General features: G+C 48.3%; 3 protein-coding genes across 3 annotated transcripts in view; 1 reads left to right on the top strand and 2 right to left on the bottom strand.

Moving 5' to 3' along the window:
* LOC131898628 (protein POLR1D-like) overlaps positions 1-3,843 on the bottom strand; it is a 34,202-nt gene extending 30,359 nt beyond the window's left edge. Inside the window, exon 1 of the mRNA XM_059249819.1 lies at positions 3,730-3,843. Coding sequence (XP_059105802.1) covers positions 3,730-3,755 — 26 coding nt within the window. The 5' untranslated portion in view covers positions 3,756-3,843. The remainder of the gene's footprint in view (positions 1-3,729) is intronic.
* On the bottom strand, positions 2,371-3,843 carry Polr1d (RNA polymerase I and III subunit D). Its single transcript, XM_059249818.1, has 2 exons — positions 3,730-3,843; positions 2,371-2,923 (listed from the first exon to the last, which is right to left on the bottom strand). The coding sequence occupies exons 1-2, from the start codon at positions 3,753-3,755 to the stop codon at positions 2,548-2,550; spliced, it is 402 nt and encodes a 133-aa protein (XP_059105801.1). The 5' UTR covers positions 3,756-3,843; the 3' UTR covers positions 2,371-2,547.
* Positions 3,844-4,862: 1,019 nt separating this feature from the next.
* Lnx2 (ligand of numb-protein X 2) overlaps positions 4,863-13,729 on the top strand; it is a 65,759-nt gene continuing 56,892 nt past the window's right edge. Inside the window, exon 1 of the mRNA XM_059249820.1 lies at positions 4,863-5,014. The gene's annotated coding sequence lies outside the window, so the exon portion shown is untranslated. The remainder of the gene's footprint in view (positions 5,015-13,729) is intronic.

Raw genomic sequence — 13,729 nt, 5'->3', positions numbered from 1 at the left:
CCAAGGCCCTCAACTCATGACTACAATATTCAAAACAGAACGTGTGACTTCTTTTAAGCTCCTGTTAGTAACTGGCCCCAGCCCTAGATGGAAGTTGGAATCATCTGCTTCTGTGACTTCTACATCCCTTCTCCCCATTGTTAGATTAATGCTCCTCTGGGCCACCTTGACTCTTACAGATTCTCTCTGCTTCTAGTCTGACTTTGCTACATCTACTCCATCATCCCACCCTGTAATCAAAGTAATATATCACTTTTGTCCCCCCGTCTTCCCCCTGAATCCAGAGAACGGGCCCTTCTTCTTGCCTGTGCTATTAAAACATGCAAATCTTTTAGTTCTCCAGCCTTTAGCTTCTACTTCAGAACCAGTTCATGGTCCCGTCTCCCCCCCCCCCCCTCCAGCATACAATTTGCTCTCCACACTACACAGCTTCTTCCTTCTTTCCCTTTATCTCTGGAAGGCCTTCCCTGATTTGTGCCCAAAGCAGGTACTTCTCAAGTTCCTTACTTGACCCTGTATTTGTTTCTTTCACAGAATTAAGTCTTAAGTTCCTAATGTCAAACCAGGTGTGGTAGGGCACGCCTTTAATCCCAGCACTTGGGAGGCAGAGGCAGGCGGATCTCTGAGTTCGAGGCCAGAGTGAGTTCCAGGACAGCTGGGCTATACAGAGGAAAACAGAAAAGTTCCTACTGTTATCTGTTCTCAAGGCCTAATACAATGAAGGCTCTCAATAAATACAAAACTACCTTTCAAAAAAGCAGGTCAAGTGTGGGAAATATAGGCTCTTGGCAGGGCAGAAGAGGTCAAATTTAGCTACAAGTTTCCATATCTTAAGTACATCAGTGATGGTTTTGAGGCAAGTTCTTGCTATGTATATTTAGTCTGGTCTTCAACTTGTAATTCTCCTGCTTCCGTCTCTTCAATGCTGAGATTACAGGCATGCACCATCGTCCCCAGCAGACAAGAAGTTTTGACTGAAGAGGGTGAGCATCAACGAAGACCACAAAGCACTAGAGAATGAGGTGACTGGGCTCAAGGGCTACAGATATTTAGGGCAAATGAAGCTACTCTAGAGTAGGATACTTACAAGACAGGACTGAAGAGATAAACAGGATAACTCTTGGATGTGATATGCTTTGCTAACATTTTAAGTTTCCAAAATGTCGTTTCTTCCATACAGAATTCTCCCCCTCCAAATTCTGACTATCATATAGTATCTCTTCTGGGCTCTATTTACACACCTACCTAAGGACTGAAAATGTTACCTGGTAATTCCAGTTTTTCCAATTAAAATTGGGGCTGAGGAGACAGCTCAGTTGGTAAAAACTTGCTGTGAAAGCACAAGGACCCGAGTTCAATCTCTAGAACCCACATAAAGAGGATGGGTAGGGTGGAATGTAGGCCTGTAATCCCAGGGCTCAGGAGACAGACACAGGCGGGTCCCTGGGGATTTCTAGTCAGGTAGCTTAGCCTAACTGACAAACTACAGGCCAATGAGAGATTCTGTCTCAAAACCTAAGGTGGGGCTGGGAGTAATGGCAAATGCCCTTAATCCCAGCATGTGGGAGATTAAGGCAGAGGCAAGTGGATCTCTGAGTGTACAAAGTCAAGTCAGCCAGAGCTATTTAGTGAGACTGTTTCAAAACAAAACAAACAAAAATAGGTAGGTAGTTCTGAAGAACCATCCTTAAGGCTGACTGTTGGACTCATATGCACACGTGTATCCACAAGAACATGCTCACACAAAACAATAAAAAGTGTTTGGTTTACTCATCATAACTCTATATTTTATTAGTGCTCTGGAACTCAAACAGTAAACTGGTTTCTATCCTACAAATGTTACAAAGATGGCGCTTGATACCAATTCAAATTCTGTGAAAAATTAAAATTCTCAAGTCCTTCAAATTATCCTCACTCTTACGCAGTCTACCAATCACATGAAAGGATGCATTCACATAAATCCAGGGCTGGCGAGATGGCTCAGTGGGTAAAGATGCTTGCTGTCAAAGCTGACAATCTCTAAATGGATCCCATACGGTAGAAAGAGAGAATCGACTCCCACAAGTTGTCCTCTGACTTCCATCTGTGTGTCATGGCATGCTTGTGCACACACACACTGAGTCAAATGTAAAAACATAAAGTCCCTCTGGCAACCTTCTTTCCGGCCTTTTTAACTACAGTCTGTTCTGTTTCATCTCCCCTTTCCTCAGCATTTGAACCACATAGAAATGAACAGCCCTTTTAATATCTATGATCAAAACCCTCAACTTGGCCCAATTATCTGTTTGTTTACTTCTAGTGTTGGTTCAGTTAAGGGGTGGCACCATCCTTGGGGATCACCTAGGTGCAAGGAAGAGAAACCACTCAAACTAGTTTAAACAAAAGAGAAAATTTATTAGGCAAATATACTTGCAGAGATTCCAACAGCTGGAATGGGTCAACAGCTGGAACCACACCTTCTACAGGTCAGAACACGCTGCAATCAGACTCTAGTTCTGGGTTCTGCACCATCATGAGGGTGGTCCTCCTTGTACCCTGCACGAGGGACTAGAATGTGGGTTCATTTCTCCTTGCCTTTTGATCTTTATAATCCTTTATGCTGGCCTCAAACTTGTCAAGCACATGCTGGCAGACATTCATGAGCTCATTCAGGCCTTTCTGAAACGGATCAACAGCTGGAAGTGTACCCCGGGTCTGAATTCGCAAATTAATTTTGCTCTCTGAAGGATGGGTCGTAGTGTAACCACAAAATTCCACCTCCGGGTTCTTCATGATCATGTACCGCAGAGAATTTCCTAGGGTATGGTCCTCATCGTGCAGTACAAATGTCACACACTGTCTATTTGTTCCAGCTGCCTGGACCATTTCCAAGGCTGTCTTCCTTTCGCCTTCAGCCATTGAGGTCTTCAGTCCTGATATTTTTCTACACACATATTGTTTTGTAAGAATGAGATCATATGGAATATTGTTTTGTGATTATCTTTTTAAGACTCACTACCTCATTTTCCTGCCTCCACAGCTTCTATCCTTATTTAACTCCAGTTTCTCTCTACTCCAGTTGACTGCCCACAAGGGGAGTCATCTCAGAAAAAAAAAGCACAAAGTTAAATGTTTGTAAAATCTTTCTTTGAATAGAGCAAAAGAAAGGGGCAGAATTACAAAGGGGTAGGCCCTGCTGGAAGATGAAAAGGGAGTTGACAGGCATAAAAAACACGATTACTTTAGCATAAAAATGGCAACCACGAGTTATCAAGGTGGCAGGCAGGCAGTTACGGCTTCCACTTCAAAGAGGCAAGGAAACTAGTAAGTGAGAGCAAGTGAGAAGTTTAATAGGAGGGAGAATTTGGCGGACAGAGAGAATTTACGAGCAGCCTGCACGGAGCGGAGTTGCAGTAACTCTAGCCGACTTAACACGCCAGCAGCGCCCGGTGCGCGACCTTACACGAGGCAGTTCTAATGGGGGTGGCAGTTTGGCACTTAAAGCTGGACTCCCAACTTCTCTCCCCTCCCGGATGGCTAGTGTCCCTCTGAGCTCTTCTGTATAAACAAACCCACAGCTTCTCCTCCCTCTTCCCAACCCGGCCCGGCTCAACTCTCGATCCTCCCTTCCCCAGCGCCTCGGGTCAGGCCTAGCCGCCCCACCGGGCCGCAGTCGGCCGCGTGCCCTTTCGCTACCCGCTTCGCTGGCCCGGCCCGCCGCCCCGCTCCACTCTTCCCCTCCCACCTTACCTCTCCAGCTCCTGATCCTCTTCCATCGCGGGGGGGACGGCTCCAGGGAATCCTCAGGTGGTGCTGGCGAAGAAGAACCTCTTCCCCATATCGCGAAAGACGCCGGCGAAAGCAGGAAGGAAGAAACCACCGACGGAAGGAGAGGATGACGCAAGGAGGGGGCGGAGCCGCAGCGGCGCGGCAGGGCCCGGCCGAGGGGCGGGGCTAAGACAGAACCCGCCCCCAGGCCACGCCCCTGTGCGGGCCGGACCGCTCACCTGGAACTGCGGCCGCCGAGCACAAGCTGTCCTGGTGTGCTGGCCAGGAGCGCTGTCCCTCGCCGGTCGCCCCAAGACACCTGCTATTTAGGGTCGGAGTTGGGCCTCTGATCTGCTAGACCCTCCAGGGACGGGACTGCCCCGGGAATGGCTTTTCCCCTCCCGGACTGGAGTCCTCAGGAGCCTTTCATAGGGCACCTTGCAACCTTGAAAAAGCAAAGAGACTTGTGTGCGGAGATGACTTTCCTGACCATACTGTGGTTTACGGGGGCTGGGGGAGGGGGACATTTTTTCTCCCTGGGGTGCAAATGTACATTTCCATTAGGTGCAAGGGCGGCGTTTGTCTTTCTTTGGGGAGAGAAATGTGAGTTTGGAGCACCGCCCTCCTTCCTTAGGAGCTCACGCCTACCCTTTGTGGACCTGCGGTTCCTTTTCCCTTTGATCCCAAGGAACCGCCCTTCTCCTCCCCTCAGGTGCATCCTCCCAGCTCCCACCTGACCCCGGCCGGGCTGGGTCCCCGCCCCACCCCAGCTGTCCCCTCGCGCACACCTATACGTCAGGGCGCCCCGCGCCACCTGCTCTCCCTCAGCCCGGTCCCGCAGCCCTCCCCTCCTTCAGCTGTCCCACGCCCGGCGTGGCGCTCCGGGGTGCACGCAGACACTTCCCGAGCGTCTTCTCTCGGTCTGTCTGGAGGGAGAATCCGGCCGGGAGCGATGGCGGAGGGCGGAGCGCGCTCACTCTAACTCGGGAGTGATGAGCAGGGCCGACCCGGCCCCTCGAGCTTCTTGATTGGCCGAGCTGCTCAGAGCCCGCCCTTAGTCCCGCCTCTCCCCGCCGCTGATTGGCTCAGGTGCGTGTCGGGTTGGGCCCGTGCGCTCGCCCCCGAGGGGAAAGGCAGCAGGGGCGGTTGAGAAGTCTTGGCCGGACTTTGCTTCTCGCCAGGAAATCGGCGGCGGTGAGTCCCGGCGGAGCGGAGCCGGGCGGCGTCTCCGTCAGCGCTCCCGCGGGGAGCCCGCCGCTTTCCCTGAGTGAGTTACTTCGCCTCAGGTGCGGGCGGTGACGGGGTGTGGCGTCGGGATAGGGGGAACCCGCCTGGGGAACCGCTGGGGGCCGCGTGGAGTCCGGCCCGGCCCGGCGCGGGTGCCGGTTCCAGGCGCCGCGGTGCGGTTCTGCGCGGCGCTGGCTTTTTAAGGCAGGGAGCTTCGGGGGACGAGTTCTCGCACTTCGCGTCTGCACGTTGTCGGGAGCCAAAGCGGCGCTAGCTAGCTGCCCTCTGGTTTTGTTCCCTGGAAGGGATGAGCAGAGAGCCTCCTCCCCGCCCCAGCCTGTTGCGGGAGAATTCTCACCTTTCCCTTCAGGCTAGAGACAGATTTGACATGTTTGGGGGAAGGGGAGGATCATTTCCAAAATATGCATCTCGGGTTGGAAGCGTTTGCTGACTCTTCAAAGCTTTCTGCCACGTTTCACACAAGGACTTTTAAATGGAGTGTTATAGTATTCCTGTTTACATTTAAGATTGTGTCTTTGCCAGAAGCCTAAGGACGCTTCCGCATGGCTTTATCGAATCGATTTTTCTTTTCTTACTATGTAGCCCTGGCTGGCCTGGAACTCACGGAGAGATCCGCCTTCCTCTGCCTCCTGAGTGCTGTGGGGTTAGAAAGACGTGCGCCCCCACTCCCCGCCAATTTTTCTTTAAAAAACAACAACAACAACACAGAAACCAATGGCAAGGACAGTTGGAGGAATCCGTGAGCTCCAGTTTATCCAAACTGCCTTCACTTTAAGAATGTCACATTCTTGTAGTCACAGTACTTAGCAGTTGGCCTCCTTCCCAGGACACATTTTGCTTTTTCTCTAGCCAGTACCGTGACACAGCACAGACGAAGTTGGATCTCAGTAGGTCAGTTCTGTTTGCTCTGATAGATTTGAACACCCTCACCCACACCTTTGGACAAAAGGACTTTGGCAGGTAAAGAAGGAAGGTGGGGGAAGCTAGTGTCCTATTTGGCAGTCCGGATCGTTGTTGAGCCAGAACTAACAAGGTTTTGCCATGTTAGCCTGTCCAAATTCCACGTGAGTTTTCCCATGGGGTCAAATGTAGGCCAAGTTGGAACAGCACTAAAATCACATTGCTTTTAATTCAGTCCACTGTTCAATTCTAGTTCTGTATTTTGTTCCTCTACTCTTCAAGTTTGAACCTCCTCATTTGTGTCTACATTTAGCCACTCAGTGTCTACAGCATGCCAGGTGTTGGTTGGAAGGGATCATTTCTTGCCCAGCGTTGCTAAGGGTCCATCTATTTCTTTTTTTTTTTTTTTTTTTTTTTTTTTTTTTTTTTTTTTTTTTTGGTTTTTCGAGACAGGGTTTCTCTGTGTAGCTTTGCGCCTTTCCTGGAACTCACTTGGTAGCCCAGGCTGGCCTCGAACTCACAGAGATCCGCCTGGCTCTGCCTCCCGAGTGCTGGGATTAAAGGCGTGCGCCACCACCGCCCGGCGGTCCATCTATTTCTTGGTCCACTAACTTTACCTCGGAGTATTTTGAACCAAGTGATGTGGGAACTTAAAAGTACTTCTGCCTAGAATGTGTCTGAGAAATCCTAGGCAGTCTTCAAATTGGTATGGGCTTTCTCCAGGAACATCCTAAATGTGTATGTCTAGAGAATGTGACATTTCTGCTGTGCACATGGCTAATCTGAAAGGCATCAAGTTTGGGGTTGAAGTAATGGTCAGGGCTGGCTTGTTGTCCATCTTGGGATTTATGGCACTTTCTACAGTGGACACATAGATATTTGCTGAAATGATAAAAAGAGAGGATTTTGTATAACACATTAAGACATTTGGACTTCATCCAGTCCGTGATAGTGAGGCATTAATTTCAAGCAGGTTAATGCTATGGTAAGATTTGTGTTCCATAAAGCGGCAGGCTGGAGGGTGGTGGGGTCCAGAGGAGAGGTGAGAGAGAGGATGGGGGCCTCTGCTGTGTGGTCCCCGAGCATGTAATCTGGGTCACCCCCACCCCCACCCCTGGAAAAAACTGAAAACAAACATGGCTACGGCTTAGACAAGTGCTTAGTAAGAACTTGGCCGGTGCTGGTTGTCAGTCGGGAAGTATGGTCTAATACCCATAGGTGAGTGACTAGATGGCATTAATGAAAGATAATTCCTGTTTTGTTTTTTGTTTTGTTGTTTGTGAGACAGGGTTTCAATGTGTAGCTCTAACTGCCCTGGAACTCACTATGTGGACCAGACTGATCTTGAACCCACAGAGATCCTCTTGCCTCTTGCCTCCCGAGTGCTGGGATTAAAGGTGTGTGCCACCAAGCCCTGATTGCTGCTTTTTTTTTTTTAATTTGGGGCACAGGTGTGGACTAGTCAAGCTGCTCACGGAGCCAGAAGAGGGGTCAGCTTCTTTCAGTTGACTTTAGAATTACTATCCCATCCGAGTTTTGATTCCCTAACATGAAGGGAATAGTCACAGCACCTGTTGAGTAAGGTTTGAAGATCAAATGAAATTACGCAGGTAATGCCCTTGACACAGTGTGGTGCGTGCAGTCCAAGTGCTGAATAAATATTAGTTGTTCCTTTAATGACAACAGTATTAGTGAGATAGTGGAATGTTAGAGGCTTGTGAAGGAACAGTGTAAGACACCTGATGGTGCAGTGGAAGGAAGGTCATCTTGGGATCAGGCTTGTGAGGTGCCTGCTACGTGGATGACTGACAGGTCAGCTGTGCCTGTTGGATAGACATTGCCAAGAGAAGCCTGGAAAGAAGGGAGAATGGAAGAGAGCTTGCAGAAAGCCCTTTGGGGTGTGTGGGAAGCTCTGTGTGAGATCTGGGGACAGGGGAGGCAGATTTTGGGAGAAGGGGCGGTGGGGTAGAGCAGGTGTTAACAGGGAGTGAGGTGTTCACATGAAATGGCAGGTGTGGAAGTTCATATTGGAGCTGGGCATGGAGACACCTCTGTAATCTCATCATTCCAGAAACTCTGATTCAAGAAGATTGCCATGAGTTTGAAGCCAGCCTATTGGGTGCAAAGTGAAATCCTGTCTTTAAATATCACAAAGACAAAATAACAAACCCCAGCAGCACTTGGGAGGCAGGGCCAGGCTGATCTCTAAGAGTTTAAGGCCAGCCAGAGCACATGGCTAGACCCTGTCCTGCTACTCCTACCCCGCCAAATTAGTTTTGGTCATCATCAAAGGAGAATTCCAGGTTCCTGCAGCCTGTGGGCTCTGATTCCTTCTCTTTCTCTGCTTTCTGCTCATCACTGTCCCACTTTCCATCTGACAACCCAGATCCTTTTTACTCTGCAGAACTGTGTGATGGTTTCCCCTTGCTTCCTGAGCTGCAGTTCCTTCCAGATCTGCCTTCCTGTAGAGAAGGATGGGAGAAGAGTCTGAGGTTTTATTGTATACGTTCACTTAAAAGGTGATGTTGGCTGAAAAAATTTCACACACACACACACACACACACACACACACACACACACACACACCCCTACACCCCTCATACACCGCATATGTATTAATTCTAAACTGGACTGTTAAGGGGTCTAGAAGTTTCACAAAACAAATCTCCTTTATTTAGCTTTCCTGTCAGGTTGCTTTTCCTTAGGAAAACAGCAGAAAGCTCTGAGGTCGCGTCAACTTCTGGGTGGGTTGGATCCAGGAGATGAGAGCTGTGAGCCGAATGAGGCGTTACTCAGAGGACTTTCTCTAATACTCTGCTGCAGAGTAACACCCCGGCCCGGTTTGTGTGACTTGAGAAAAGCTAAGTATTATAGTTTCTATCTGTTAGAGTGTGTGCTTTCTAGAGCAAAGGTCTCATCTGTTTTGTTCACTGTAAATTCCCAGGTATGTAAGAAACAAAGCAAAACCAAAATGTTAAGGTACGTGAACGTGAGTGGAGGGGTCCACCAGCTTTGGTCTGTCTTTCTCCATATGTTTGGTCAGAGGGAAAACGAGAGAGAATGTGGTGTCGCAAGGAAGCCACAGGAGTGAGACTTGATGGCTGTTCTGAGCCAGCTGTGTCCCTGTGGGATGCTGTAATTATTCACTTTTCCAGTTCACTGCCGGAGCTGTGGGGTGGGGCCAGTTCTCCAGCGGTAGAGATGACCCGTGTGTCATAGTTCAGTACTGACTGCATGACACACAGGGCTATAACTTTGTTCAGAGGTTACTGACCACAGCTTCTTGGTCATGAGGAGAGCTACGGGGCAGAGCCTCTGACATCTTGGTGGGGTAATTGGGGGTCTAGACAGAAATGTGTCCATGTAAGTGTTACATGCATCTGTTCCCCCAGCCTGGGCATTTGAAAGTGTTACCTCAGCAGGCCATTGCCTTCAGTGGAGGAAATTTGTTAGTGGACATTTTGGAGTTCTTTAGTGTTAGTCTGGGTAGGAGAAAAGAGAAGTAGACACAAATGCTGAGTTCCAGGACAGCAGGGCTACATAGAGAGATGATATCTGAGGGGGATGGGAGAAATTCTTTTAAATAACAAGCTTCCCTAAAATGGACTGTGGTGGAAAGTTTAAAACCAGATTTTGAGGGCCATAATCTTAGGTTAAAAAGGGCTGTACTTCACTATAATAAAGATTTTGTGCTGACTATTAGTAAATTTGAGAAATATTTACCCTCCCATCAGGATTTTGGCTTTAATTTAATTTCAATTAAATTTAAATTTAATTCTTTGTCGGAATCCTTATCAGTTAAACCATATAAGTAATCATGGATCAAATCACGTGACACGTTTCACTGAAGTCCTCTGTGAGTGTTCTGAGCACTGCCATTTCCCCTCTGCGTGATTTCAGTATTTAAACTTCAGTTTTCAATTTAATTCTGTCCGCCAGATCTCTAAGTGTATGCCATGTGGTTGGTGCTGAGCCGTGAGTCACTAAAAGTGCTTTCTACCTTTGGAGAAATTGAGATCCTAGAAGACCTTCCGTGGAGGAGATGGTAGTCATTGAAAGTGGGCCAACGAGATACCCTCAGCTTCTAGGTCCTCGGCTCCTCAGCTCCAGTGTCCTTCAGCTCCGCCGTGGTTTATCATTCATTTGGTGCCTTGGTGTTTCCCACGTTAGAAACTCATAGCCCGTTTAACCCGTGTCCTCCTGTGCCCATAACCACCCACCTGCCCTTTCTCAGCCCCACCTGCGGCTCCCTCCCTCCTCAGAGAGACCGGCTGCCTGTCCATCTGCTCCACTCCCATACACCTCTCCCTGTGGCAGTCATACCCGCTGGGCTTCCTGTCTTCATGGTCCGATCCGAGCCCTGGCTTACGCACCTGGCGAGGCTGCCACTGGCACCTTTGCCCCTCTACAGCTTGTCTTCGGCCCTGCGCTGCCTTTTCTGAGTTCTGGGAATTCTCTCAGCTGCCCTTGGTCCTCCAGTTCCCTTAGTCCATTCTGTGTGTGCAGAGTGTTCTGACATGGACCCGGGACAGAATTCATCAAAAACTAGAGATGTCACCGCGCAGTTCCAAGCTAGTAAGTGCTCGGAAGAAGGAGTGAATGCAGGTTGTGCTCTCTACTATAGTAACGAGCCATATTTGGCTGTGGAGTTTTGAAATGTGGCTGCTCTGTGCTGAGAAATACAACAGTGTACAGTAGAAACCCCATAAAATTCTCAGTAATTACATCTTGAAATGGCAGCATTTTGGATATGTTGGATGAGATGAAATACTATATGCAGTTGCCTGTTTTTTTTTTTTAAATGTGAGTATTTGAGCACTTGAACTGATAGAACAGGCTCACGTATTTCTGTGGGACAGCGCTGGTGTAAGGTAGAACAGGCTCACGTATTTCTGTGGGACAGCGCTGGTGTAAGGTAGAACAGGCTCACGTATTTCTGTGGGACAGCGCTGGTGTAAGGTAGAACAGGCTCACGTATTTCTGTGGGACAGCGCTGGTGTAAGGTAGAACAGGCTCACGTATTTCTGTGGGACAGCGCTGGTGTAAGGTAGAACAGGCTCATGTATTTCTGTGGGACAGCGCTGGTGTAAGGTAGACTAGGCTCATGTATTTCTGTGGGACAGCGCTGGTGTAAGGTAGACTAGGCTCATGTATTTCTGTGGGACAGCGCTGGTGTAAGGTAGAACAGGCTCATGTATTTCTGTGGGACAGCGCTGGTGTAAGGTAGAACAGGCTCACGTATTTCTGTGGGACAGCGCTGGTGTAAGGTGGAACAGGCTCATGTATTTCTGTGGGACAGCGCTGGTGTAAGGTAGAACAGGCTCATGTATTTCTGTGGGACAGCGCTGGTGTAAGGTAGAACAGGCTCACATATTTCTGTGGGACAGCGCTGGTGTAAGGTAGACTAGGCTCACGTATTTCTGTGGGACAGCGCTGGTGTAAGGTGTTACCTATCTGGCGATGTGATGAGGGAAACTAGCCTTGTTTTATGCAGAATAGGATGTCGCTGAAGCCTTCCCTTTGTAAGTTGACTTGAAGGGAGATGTGGATGGGTTGACCTTAGAAAAATAAGTTAGAAGTGGGTGTAAGTTTGAGGGAAAAAGAGGAGAGGCAGGGGATGGGGCCAGGGTGTGGACAGGGCCTGTTCTCATGTGCCTGGTTAGTCTTAGTGAGGCTTTATTCTCTGTCACTCATGCATTATTCCAAACCGTCATTCACCCCCTTTAACCTGCTCCCTAGGTCTCCTGTGAGTAGACACAGTCCACAGGCAGGCTGGTAGGAATTTGAGGTGACCTGCTGTTTTTTCTCTCAGGTTCGTTTTCCCCATTCCCAACCTTCCTCCTGAAATCTCAGGTCTACTGAAGGCTGGCTCTGAGCTGCTCCTCAGTCCCATCCCTTTAAATCTCTTTGGGAGTGCTTCCTGGTTTAATTCTGCTCTTCTTTCTCATTTCTTTTCCACACCAGTCTGTAAAAGTACTCCAACACTAAGCATAAAGCAGACAGCTCCGCTGACCCTGCTTTTCCCCTTTACTGTTCTCAATAGCACAAGTCCTTAAAGTCTTTAGTATATTGAAGTTTGCATAAATGTATCACAAAATGCATTAATGTGCCATCACAAACTACCACGAGTTCACTTTTTTTGTCCTTCGTTATTTGAATGATTTAGTAATTGTAAGTGCTAAATTGAAATATTTAGCACTTACAACATATATCGATCCAGATGCTAAATTTTTTTTTGCTTTTTTTATTATTTTATTTTACAATATAATTTAGTTCTACATATCAGCCATGGATTCCCTTGTTCTCCCCCCTCCCGCAGCCCTCCCCTTCCCCCCTAGCTCACCCCCCCCCCCCCATTCCCACTTCCTCCAGGGCAAAGCCTCCCCCGAGGATTGAGATCAACCTGGTAGATTCAGTCCAGGCAGGTCCAGTCCCCCCTTCTCCCAGGCCGAGCCAAGCGACCCTGAATAAGCCCCAGGTTTCAAACAGCCGACTCATGCACTGAGCACAGGACCCGGTCCCACTGCCTGGGTGCCTCCCAAACAGATCAGGCCAATCAACTGTCTCACCCATTCAGAGGGCCTGATCCAGTTGGGGGCCCCTCAGCCACTGGTTCATAGTTCATGTGTTTCTGTTCGTTTGGCTATTTGTCCCTGTGCTTTATCCAACCTTGGTCTCAACAATTCTCGCTCATAGAAACCCTCCTCTTCAGATACTAAATTTTTAATGGTAAGTGCGGTGGTGGCACACACCTTTTATCCCAGCACTCAGGAGACAGAGGCAGGTGGATCTCTGAGTTCGAGGCCAGCCACGTCTACAGAGCGAGTTCCAGGTCAGCCAGGCTTCACAGAGAAACCTTGTCTCAAAAAGACAAAAAGCAAATAAATTTTCAGTGATTTACTGAGATGAATTCTGCCAAAATAGTGCAAATTTGGCAAACCCCCTTTGCGTTGCTTCTGTTTTTTCCCTAAGCATTTGTAAGTACATTGATTGTGCTTGATGTATTATGAACCAGGTCTCTGAAAGGTTTTTATGTTGCAGATAGAAACTATTTCCATGTATAATTTTCCGCCCCCTCCACCCAGGCCCCAGACACAGTATCTACTCTCTCTTCCAGTGCATTTGACAACTTTAGGTGTCTCATTTGGGAGATGGGGAATGTTTCCAAACGGATTGTTTTGCCTCGCATAATGACCTCAGGGATCACTTGTGTTATAGCATGTGACAGAATTTCCTTCCTTTTTTAGTGACAGAAAATCTTCCAGTATGGAATATACCACATTTGGTGTAGCCGTTGCTGTGCAGTGGAGTCTGGGCTTCTGTCACCTCTTAGATGTATGACACTCCTGTGAACACGAACCACAGATCTCATACACCCAGAAGTGGAAGTGATAGATCAAATGTCGGTTCTGTTTGTAATATTTTGAAAACTCTCCTGTTTTCTAAAGCGGCTGTACCACTTTACAATCCCACCAATTCCTCTGCAGCCGCAGCTGCATTTGCTACTTTCTGTCTGTCGGGTGATGCTAACGGGTATCCGGTAGCATCTTCTGTCTTGATCTCATTTCTGTGACAATAAGTGCTGTTGTGCTTCTCCCTATATTTGGTGGCCACCTGTAGATCATCGTAGAAAAGTGCTTTCCAGTCCCTAATCCACTTTTGAGTCATTGGAGGACTTACTCATTCTGGATGTTGACTCTTTGCCGGGTCTAATTTACAAATACTGTCTCCCATCCCATAGATGGCCTTTTCACACTACTGGCTGTCCTTGGGTGTGCAGGATTTTAAGCTTGATGTTATCCCATTAGTCAGTCTTTATCTGTCCTTTTGAGGT

Source organism: Peromyscus eremicus, chromosome 23 (genome assembly GCF_949786415.1).
Source record: "Peromyscus eremicus chromosome 23, PerEre_H2_v1, whole genome shotgun sequence".
NCBI lineage: Eukaryota > Metazoa > Chordata > Mammalia > Rodentia > Cricetidae > Peromyscus > Peromyscus eremicus.
This window is presented reverse-complemented; position numbering and strand designations above follow the sequence as displayed.

Excerpts from the sequence above, each read along its gene's own strand:
- Polr1d (XM_059249818.1), bottom strand. The coding sequence starts at position 3,755 with ATGGAAGAGGATCAGGAGCTGGAGAG. Across the intron at positions 2,924-3,729 it reads GAGGATCAGGAGCTGGAGAG|AAAAATATCAGGACTGAAGA; the intron begins GTAAGGTGGGAG and ends ATATGTGTGTAG.